This window comes from Diuraphis noxia, unplaced genomic scaffold (genome assembly GCF_037042655.1).
Source record: "Diuraphis noxia isolate RWA-SAM2 unplaced genomic scaffold, SU_Dnox_SAM2 contig0002, whole genome shotgun sequence".
Lineage (NCBI taxonomy): Eukaryota > Metazoa > Arthropoda > Insecta > Hemiptera > Aphididae > Diuraphis > Diuraphis noxia.
The window spans coordinates 24931903-24943177 of NW_028301712.1; the positions used below are offsets into that span (position 1 = coordinate 24931903).

Consider the following 11275-nt stretch of genomic DNA (forward strand, 5'->3'; position numbering starts at 1 on the left):
GATTATTTGATTTAGCTAATTTACTTGTCCATGTATTTTATCATATAGATATTATAATTTATATTTAAGAGAATAAACGATTTTTGCTGTAAGAAATATAAGTTTGGTATTAAGAAAAGATAAAAACTGTTAGGATAATAAACAAAATTTTTTTATACAAAAATTAATATAAAAATGGAAATATCTTAAATCTAAATAATACTTCAAACAAATGTAAATTGATCTTAAAATAACAAATCTTAAAATAATGACTAAATATTAGTGTTATGAATATATTATAAATTTATAATATAATTTGGGTGTTTGATCAATAGGGCACTACACCCACCATCCACACTCCACAGTGTTGTCTCCGTTTTACTATGTGTAACAATGCAAATTTGTGTACCTGATTCTTACTACAGTTTATTTATAGTTAATACTTATATTTTACAATGGATATAATAAATATTATTAAATTTGTAGAGGTGAATATAAAATGTGTTTGAGCAAAGATTTTTTTCAAATATTTAAGTACTTATGACTTATTTTAAAATGTAAGTTTGAAAAAAAAAACTTTGCTTTAGTACAATTTATAGTTTATAATCTCCTTCTACAATTTCAATAATATATAAATAAACCAAAATAAGAACCCGATCAGCAGATTTGTTGTGTTATGTAAAATATAAGACAGACCACACATTTATTATGTCATCCTCATAAGTCACATTTTTAAAATTTTATAAGAGATGAAAAACAAAATTTCACTATTTGTATAATTTATGATCTTATAACTTAATTAAATAATAAATTTATAAATATTTTATCATTAAATAATATTTTAAACAGTACAACACATTCCATAGTAAAAGAAACAATTGGTTTATAATTGAAGAAGTATGAGCTATACTATACATATTTATAACACTACAAAATATAATAACTGGTTTTCTTAAACTTATCAATATTGTAGTAACAATTAAGTTAATTGATTTCTTAATTTTACTTTATATCATTGGAATGGTTAAAAGATATTGTACGCACAAATAAAAATTAAAGCTAGACATTACATTAATTATATACAGGGTGATTCTTTTAAGTGGGTACACTAGTTATCTCGAAAAGTATTTACTTTCTTCAAAATATTTTTTTACATGGTTTCAAGTTGTTAAAAAACCAATGTTTTTATTAAAAAAGTATATTTTTAAATATTTTTTATCCTTATAATTTTTTAAGTTTTTACTTTTTTGAATGACAACATAGAGTTTTAATTTCATATTCCAAAGCAGAATATTTTAAGTATTTTGATTCATAAAAATCGAATTTAGGGCTAGTAGTTTTTGAGTTATAAGTATTTAAAGTTTAGATTGGCTTAGTGGAGTGGTACGGGGTTACCCCATAAAATTTTTGTCCACTACTCTGCTTGTCTAAACTTTAAATACATATAACTCATAAACTACTCGTCCTAAATTTGATTTTTATGAATCAAAATACTTTTAACAACTTGAAACCATGTAAAAAATATTTTGAAAAAGTAAATACTTTTCGAGATAATTAGTGTACCCACTTAAAAGAATCGCCCTGTATATAATTCTATATATATATATATAAATTCATTATTTATTCATACATGACTAAATTACAAATTAATCACAACCATAATATATTTTCACTATAGTGGTTATTAAAAATGTTTTGCATGATCATTTGATATTTTTATTCATACTTCATTAGTCAGTACTGCTTTTGTATAAATTAAACTGATATTGCTATCATAAAAAGAGTTCTATCATAATAATAATAATACATATATATTTATGCTAGATCTTCGATAACTTTATGAACTCAAACATGGCAGCAATACAGACTTGTACTTACATAATATTAATAATGAAACAAAAACTTTTCCAATTTAGTTTATTAAAACTCTTTTTCTTGTTGATAAGACTTTATATTGAGAGAGGGTTGATTAATTTCATTTAAATGTTTACGTATTGCTGCTAGATGATTTTTAACTTTCTGCATATTTGGATCAATCATCAATGCTTGTAAATAATGCATTTCTGCGAGATCATATTTTTCCCAACGATGATATAAAACTCCTGTAAAAAAAAAAATAATAAAAAACAATAATTAATATAAGAAAAAAGCCATAAGTTAAAATAGTTAAATTTATACTCACCCAGATTTGAATGATATAATGCAACTAATATAGCCTTAGAAGATCGATGTTTTAATTTAATAGCAGCCAAAAAATGCTTTTCAGCTTCTACAAATTTATCTATTTTACCTAATATGTTGGCTATATTAAAATGTAAGTTTGGTTCATTTGGTAAAATAGAGAGTGCTGTGCGAGCAACATTTTCTGCTCTTTTTAATTCACCAATTGACTCTAGCAGGACAATCATATTATTCCATGAAATTACATGAGTTGGTTGTTGAAATGTAGCATTTTGCCAAGCAAATAATGCTTTAGTTTTCTCTCCCATTTCCAAATACTAAAAAAATATTAAATATTAAACAAATGAATACTATCACATATTTCATATAGGCCTCACTAAATTTCCCAGGTTAAAGTAACAGTGAGGATAGCTTTTTCTGTGCTGTAAGGCAGTTAAGTATGCATCTTCAGCTTTATTGTATTCGTGTTGAGCAGATAATACAATACCTAAATTCATCCAAGCAGCAGCAAAATCATTTCTGAATAGAAACAGTTAAATAAATTATTCACTCCATACATTATATTATTCTTTAAGTTAATATTTAATATGAAATAAAATGTTATTATTATTATATTATAGTAAGAAGACTCAAGACGTACATGTGTGTGTTTAAAAAAAAACTATGCCAGAGTATTACTAAAATTTATTGATAGATAATAATAGAGTAAATTTTTAGAGACTATAGAAAGTGCTCAAGAGAATAAATTTGTTCTTCATACTTACATAGGCGCAAATAGGGGGGGGGGCTTAAGAGATATTAGCACCCCCAATTTTAAAATTAACACCCTCAAATAATGATCTATGTATAGTGCTTATGTATCAAAAACTTCTTCTTTCAAAACAAATCAACTAAAATGACAAGATATATAGCATAAGCGGCCTTAGTTTTTTTTATTGAAATTGCACCTGTGCATACTTATGTATATAATGAGTAATGAGAAGATGTTTAAATTACTCATTTTTTCAAAATCATAAAACTATATTCTGTTCCAAAAGAGAAAATAATAATTCTGCGTACTTTTTTCTATTCCAATACCTATTTCGTAGTTGGAGATGTGACAGCCTGTTGGAAACAGGTCATCATCAGGTTTATTATCTATAGGAACAGAGTATATATATAAATTATATCTAATAAATTTATGAAAAAACTCTAGAGCTACACAGTTAATATTCTTCTTTACAAATTTTATCTAATATTAACATACATAAACTGTAATAAGAATTTGATACATGTATAATATATATACAGTAGAACCTCGATTATACAAACCTTCTATTATTCAAACTAAATTAGCGTATTCGAATGTGAAAACTCATATCCGGCCAATAGACCAACTGAATATCAAATTTATCATAACTCACGCTTTTGGCTTTTTATTAGGGTCGAGTCTGTTTTCAATCAAAACCTTTTCGACCAAATTTAAAATAATGATATACAATTTTTATCAATAATTATTAAGTATAATATTAATATAAAAAAAAAAATGTTAGTATATAGATATTTTTACAATTTAATAATTTTCTATATTTTATTTTATAACATTTTATGCGACATATAATAATTTTAATTAAATCGAGAAAGCAATGGAAATGTCGTTTGATGATTTCTTATAATGATATGTATTTCTGAAAATCTTATGTATGTAATACTAATAAAATATTAACAATAATAATCAATTTGGTTTTTTTTTATTTTATATTTTCAATATCTGATCTTTTGCGTATCCGAACTAGGTGCGATCCCAATTACTTCGGATAATTGAGGTTCTACTGTGTATAAATACTATGTAATGTGCAGGGCAGTATTTAGGAATTTGACACCAAGGGGTCACAAAAAAAATACACCCCCTTAATCATTATACAAAATACAAATTTAAATTATAAAAAAAATTAGCCGCCCTCTCCTACTTAGCTGCCCGGGGCAACAGTACCCTGTAGCTCCCCCCCCCCCAAAACGGTCCTGGTAATGTGTGTAAGATAATGATAACACATGGAAGTACTATGTCTAATACTAAGCTAATATAATATTAAACATAACTTAAGTTTTAGGTAATGTATAACAAATAACAGTATTTGTAAATTGTCAAAGAATATTTTACAAAATGAGTAGAAAAGATAATAAATCATATTGTAGTATATTCGAAACTATCAAATACTCAAAAATATAAATTTATAACTTAACTAATTATATCATACTCATTGAAAATTATTATCAGTGATAATATAATATAAGAATTTTTTTTATAACATAAATATGATTTCGTACTTATGGCAATGATTATATTTAATTTTTTTTTACTCACCTAATAGTAACAGCTTTTTCTAATAAAGATCTGGCCTCTTCCAATTCATTTTTGTCTTTTAAAATATTTGCTAAATTATTCATTGCTTGATCATACTTTGGGTGTAATCTAATGAATAACATAATTATATGACTGGTTTGCTTTTATAAGAAATATAATAGATTTACAATAGTGCATGTTTATAACGCTGTATAGCTTCCTGTGTATGTCCGATATCAGCCAAACTTTTTGCTAAATTATAATGTACTTTAGCATTCATTGGGCAAACTTTTAATGCACTTCTAAATAATTCTAATTCAGAATTCCACTCCTTACTCCTTTGATATGTACGAATGGAATGTACAAAAATCAATAGTAAAATGCATATTCTAACTACCTAAAGTATGATAAATAAAATGTGTTAATAATTAAAATATATTATTAAGCAAAGTGTATACAATAAATATTACATTAAGATTATAAGTAGTATATTCACTTACTCTTTGAACAAAATAATTTGAACATAATCTCCTGATACCCAAGACTACAATTATAATGAAACCAGCAGAAGGTAAGTATAACACTCGTTCTGCAATGACAAATCCAACTGTAAACATTAAATTTGAAGCAGGCAAAAATGACAAAAGGCCTAATAGAAATCCCATTTGTATTTGTCTGAAAAATATTACAATTACATTAATTAATAGGTACACAATTTCAAGGATAAAAACACATACTTTTTATCACGATTTTCTGAAAACAAGATTTTATAAAATATTAATACAAGAATAATCCAAAATCCAAAAACAATGAATAATCTTGGATCTTTAGGAAATGTATTCAAATGTATCAAAGAGATACAACCCATTGACCAATCAAAGCATAGCCAAATAGGACATATCATTATCCAAATGTTTATGATATAGATGTAACTGTAATTTACAAACTGAAAAAAAAAACAGGCAAAAATTAATATACTGTGGTAAACAAAAGAAAAAATTATAAATTATTATACTCTTTCAAATGGTGTTGCTAAAAATGATGCAGGATTATCAATTTGTTGAAAAGTAGGAGGTGAACCCATAATAGTCCATCTACCATAAAGAATAATACAAAATCCTGTAGTCAATATAAACAGCCTTTCTAATGATTCTTTTTTAAGCAATCGAATTATTTTTGAGAATTTAATGTTTTTCATAATAGTTTGAAACGTGATTTTGTTGATCACAATAACTTCAAACATGCCACAAAACGACTATAATTAGGTATACAAATAATATACTGGTTATATTTATTTATCGAATTAAACATAATCTAGTAAAAATGAGTTTTACCATAATCATAAGCCCTTGTTCTTTGCATAACATAGCCATGGCACTTAAAATACAGCAAAATACTGTGGCCATTATATTGGTTAATGTATTTATTTGTTTAGTTTTTGCTGTTCTATGATAAATGACAAAGACAAGAAGAGAAAAACATGCACTAAGTAGATCAGCACGACCAACAATACCAGACACCTGAAAATAATTAAAAACAGTATACAGTTAGTTTAATTTATTATTATATATATTAACTACTAAAGTATAGAACGCACCACTTCTGCGTGAACAGGGTGTACTGCAAACATGAGGGCTGCTAAAAATGAAGTCTTAGGAGAATTTCCATTAAATAATAGATTATAGACATGTAGCAGTTGACAAGAAACGATTGCATGTAAAATAATATTGGTGAAATGTAATGACTTAGGAGATAAATGCCCATTATTTAACCAGACATTAAACCTAAAAACAATTAAATCAATAATTATTGAAATAGAAGATATAACATGTTTTAAATGTTCATGTAAATACCTAAACGACAGAATTGTAATAGGTCTGTAAGACTTATGACTAGCCTGATTCGTAAGTCTGGTACCCCAGAAGTCATGGCTAAAAATCTTAATCACTGGTGTTTCTAGGTTTACGTCGTGATTATTTACAACTGCCTCAGAATCATCGAATACAAACGCACCATAATATGAGTTACTATAGCATAATATAGATACAAATGCTACAATTAAGACATACAACCAGACTGGAAATTCTGCAAATCATATTCCACAATGATAACATTAATTTTTAAATAATAATGTCATTTAAATAAATATTAGAAATTTAACTGCCTTACTCGGAAATGGTAATTTTGAATCCCAGGAGATAGCTGCTGATTGTTTAGACTTCATAGTTAATTCTATAGTAATATTTCAAAATATGTTAACTGCTGTTCAGCTCAGTATGCTTACAAAGCATTTTAATCAAGTTACATTTCTGTGACATTAGCAACATTTGAAACATACTAAACGTTTCAAAAGAATTGTTACTAAAACTGTCAAACAAACAAAAGTGCACAAGTGATGATTGAATAGCTAAATGACTTATGAACAAAAAATAAATAGAAAAACAAGAACCATGTGCATACTTCTCCATTATTCCTAAATTAGATACTACAGGAAGGTGCAACTACCTTAAGCTTCTTAATCAGTGTCATGGCAAAACATAGATTTTATTTGTTCCATCGCGACTGTAGTAATGCAATCCATTAAAACGTCAAATCGCGATGATAGTTAAATAATTAAGTTATTCATTCGATGTATTGCAGTATGCTATATTTAAGTAGAAGTGTAGCTTGGACCCAAGAATAAGGTATTCCCCCATACAACAGTGCAAGAGTGCTGGGAAGTGGCACCGACACACGAGCGTCTGGAGCACGATTAAAGATATCTTGTATATCTTTAATCGTGCCATGAAGACTAGAGATAAGGAGGCCAAACACTGCTGGCCGCCTGCACAAAAATTGGTTCTATAAAACATCGCACACTAATTTCTCCACCAGTCTGCGTGGCGGTCAAATCCGAGGCTGGCTCGGAGTATAATTAACCCGTGTAAGATAGGGACATACTCGACTTTATTACATTTAAAAAATTATAATTAAAAAAATAATAATCGTATTTAAATTAGAATTACACCATCGTATTCAGCGCAAATTTATCTTTAAGAATGTTCTATATTTACGTAATATATGTACATATAAATAGTAAAAAAAAATTTAAAAAAAATGTAAACCGTCACGTTTACATAATTATTTTACAATATAATTTTTATTATTATTTACAGTTTAGATACTTTCCTGTTTTTTTTTTGTTTTTTCTTTGCTAGTCATCGTATCTTTATAATTGGCTCTTTTGACAATAAAACACATGCGCATTATTAAAAAAAATCGCACAATGGCTTTAGAAAATTCTTCTTTATGATCTACACAACCGACCAATTGGATTGAATCCCCTTGTTCAATCATTTCCGTAATAGTTAGTAAAGTATTCATATTAAGTTCTTCATTTTTTAATGCTTCTAGTGTCGATTTTTCTAAAGTAGAAATTAAACTAAATAGATTATTTGATGAATGTATTAAGTTGCCCTTTGATCGCATGTCTATAAGTTTGTCTCTAAATGAAGACAAACAATCGTTTCTTAAACTAGAGAGACATTTTTTACACTTAGTAAATCGGTTTGCCTTTCTAGCTATATAACCTGCTAAGTATGATAATACTTGACTTGAAGTACTGGTAGACCTATAATCATGGTCATGCATTAATGCTATAACGTCAGGAAGTTCTTCAAACTGGCCTTTGTCTATAATTGAATCTAACTCTCCTTCTAGTGTATCTTTTGTTACATTCACATTTGATAAATCTTGAATATTTATTAATGTTTCAATCATTTCTCCACCAGTTACATTACTATTTTTTGGTGGTTTAATTAATGAGTATGTGCTGATGAGACGAAACATTTGAATAATAATATGCACCAGTATAAATGTAAATATGTATAAATTATATTGTAAAATACCTAATTATATATAATAATTATGTAAACGTGACAGTTTACATTTTTTAAAAATTTTTTTTACTATTTATATGTACATATATTACGTAAATATATAACATTCTTAAAGATAAATTTGCGCTGAATACGATGGTGTAATTCTAATTTCAATACGATTATTATTTTTTTAATTATAATTTTTTAAATGTAATAAAGTCGAGTATGTCCCAATCTAATACGGGTTAATTATACTCCGAGCCAGCCTCGGATTTGACCGCCACGCAGACTGGTGGAGAAATTAGTGCGCTATGTTTTACGGGACGTTTTTTGTGGTAGAGTTTGGCCTCCTTATCTCTAGTCTTCATGAATCGTGCCCTCGGAGCAGTTTCTCTTATCACAATACCATTATCACATAACCAACCAAGATACCGGTTACAATGTTTAATACCATTCCTTTGGTTAATACTTTATCAGTATAATTGATATTAAATTTAAATTATTATTTATTACCATAAGGGCATATTAACGTTTTTAGCGACTTTAACAAAATACCAATACATATTGATATTATATAATTATTTTGTCATTTTGTCATGATTATTAGTTACTACAAATTACAATACTTATTTCAATTTTGTATAATAATTCAACATTGTTTTACTAAACACTAAACTCACATTAATAAATATGGTAAGTCATTAAAAAAATATAAAAAATAATTATTCTTCACTGAAGTCTAAAATTAAAATTGTTTAAATTACTAAATTAGTAATCTTATTTGAGACTGCAGACAATGCAGTACATAACTATTTTGGGTAATAATAGAAAAAATATAGGGAAACGTGCCATGAAATTATTGGATAGTGTGAAATAGGTATGTGTTATTTCAAAAATATTATAATTTAGATTATTTTTGACAATGTATATTATATTTATGATGAAGTAATAAAATTATATATAAATATTTTGTAAATTAATTGTAGTATTTAATGATTGGAAAGAGAGGGAATAAATATGCTCATCTACTAAAGTTGTTCAACACAGAGGGATAAAATTAAATTATGTATATAATTATGTATTTCATAGTAAAAATATAGGGAAACGTGTCTTATTAAATTAAATTTAATGTGTCCTGTTTTGCCATTGTATTGTAATTTGTAGTAACTAATAATCATGACAAAATAATTATATATATTTTGTTATAGAAGTTATGCTGTTATGCCAGCGGTTCCCAACCTTTTATAAACGTGCAGTAGCGTGCCCAAGGGGGGGAGGTTAAGGGTTATATCCCCCCCCATTGACTTTTTTTTGTTGACTTCAACTTATTAGATATTAGTATATTACCATAGACATTTATAAACATTTATATATTCTATTGGACAAGCAAGATTAAACGGCTTAGCTCTGATGAACATTCATCGAGACATTAAAATAAATACTGATGAAGTCATTAATGAGATGATTACAAAATCTAGGCGGTTAAATTTTTGTTTGGAATAATTAAGTTGTTTTTAAGAATTATTTTTCTTTTGTATATTAAATATTTTAATAAAGGTTATAAATGTTTTTAGTTTAATTTTGTCATTTTATTTAAACAATAGTGAATAGTGTGTGGCTATTTAAATTAATTCTAATTGTAGAATGATACTCATTATGCTTGAATGAACATATAATGTTTAACAATTTTTGTATTTGGATAACCATAGTTAATTTAAATGTACTTTTACCAAAAAATTTATAAAATATATCCCCCCCCCCCCATTGAAATTCTGATTTTTACCTTTGCCTCTTTTTTTGTTGGTGCTGTAAAGTATAATGTATAAATTAATACCAATAATAACTGTTTATTTTATAAACATTTTATCTGAGTTTACATTATATGAAATATTTAAAGAAATGAAAAAGTTATTAATATATTAGTTGTTAATAGAAGTATGTTACAATATAAAAAAGCGGGTAAGTTGTGGATGTCGATCTGCTGTACAGTAGGTTACTGTAATGGATGGGATTAAATTTTAATGCAATGATAGGTATCATTGTATACGAAAAACGATTCCGAACGGAGATGACTTGTCAGTCTAGGATATATTATATTTAAATATTGTCATATATTCTATTTTGAAACAAATATTTGATTTTTCAATTAAGACGCATTTTGCATATGGCATGGTTAATCAATTAGTGTAGTTATCATGTAGCTATCATAATTCATAATACCTTATATATACGAATACCTGGTTTGAGGATAAATCGTTATCATTAAGCGATTTCATAAAAATTTAAAACTCAAACAATCAAAACATTTTTCCTATAATGACGCTTCAAATTTTCTCTATAGCTACTTGAAGGAAAACTTGTGGAAAACTTAGTGTTGTATTTTTAATTCTTAGTTATAAGCACAACCATTTTTATGATTTTTCAACTTAAAAATTACTTGCAAATTTTCGCATTTTCGACAGATTTCGTAAAATTTTGAACTATAAACGCTTATTAAAAAAAAATTGTGACTTACGATTTTTAATTTTTTTTAGCTAAATAATTTATTTAGTCATTGTTGTTGGAATCTTAACCGGCATGTTGGAAACTAAAGACCTATTCAAAACTCAATAAGTACTCATAGATCAAAAATAGCACAACTGTTTAAGTATCTTTACCTTCTAATCTTGAACCCAAACTAATGCACATACTTATACCACATACCAATAATATTGGTGCCACCTCACCAATTTGTCAGTCAGCCAGACAGGATGGACCCAAATTGAATAATTACCCTTATAATAACTCAGTTAGTATAGGCTAAGTTTCTATAATTTTATAATTAGTTGATTTAATCATAATAATTTAACTATATGTATGCAATTTAAATTGAGTTTAATTTACCGAATGGAAAATAGTCTACAATAATTGAATAAAATAAAAATAATTGTAA

General features: G+C 26.6%; 1 protein-coding gene across 3 annotated transcripts; it reads right to left on the reverse strand.

Annotated features, from left to right (window-relative positions):
* Nucleotides 1–127: 127 nt before the first annotated feature.
* Nucleotides 128–7283, reverse strand: LOC107163204 (protein O-mannosyl-transferase F38B6.6-like). Of its 3 annotated transcripts, none has more exons than XM_015510495.2 (13): nucleotides 6989–7283; nucleotides 6653–6850; nucleotides 6337–6568; nucleotides 6081–6267; nucleotides 5818–6003; nucleotides 5499–5738; nucleotides 5221–5429; nucleotides 4984–5158; nucleotides 4672–4880; nucleotides 4505–4612; nucleotides 2538–2679; nucleotides 2162–2477; nucleotides 128–2081 (listed from the first exon to the last, which is right to left on the reverse strand). In XM_015510495.2, the coding sequence occupies exons 2-13, from the start codon at nucleotides 6705–6707 to the stop codon at nucleotides 1900–1902; spliced, it is 2241 nt and encodes a 746-aa protein (XP_015365981.1). In that variant the 5' UTR covers nucleotides 6708–6850; nucleotides 6989–7283; the 3' UTR covers nucleotides 128–1899. The 3 variants fall into 3 exon arrangements, with proteins under 3 accessions (XP_015365981.1, XP_015365979.1, XP_015365980.1); XM_015510493.2 differs by having other exon boundaries at nucleotides 6944–7283; XM_015510494.2 differs by having other exon boundaries at nucleotides 6933–7283.
* Nucleotides 7284–11275: the final 3992 nt, after the last annotated feature.

Excerpts from the sequence above, each read along its gene's own strand:
- LOC107163204 (XM_015510495.2), bottom strand. The coding sequence starts at position 6,707 with ATGAAGTCTAAACAATCAGCAGCTATCTCCTGGGATTCAAAATTACCA. Across the intron at positions 6,268-6,336 it reads ATTACAATTCTGTCGTTTAG|GTTTAATGTCTGGTTAAATA; the intron begins GTATTTACATGA and ends AATTGTTTTTAG. Across the intron at positions 6,004-6,080 it reads ACCCTGTTCACGCAGAAGTG|GTGTCTGGTATTGTTGGTCG; the intron begins GTGCGTTCTATA and ends AATTATTTTCAG.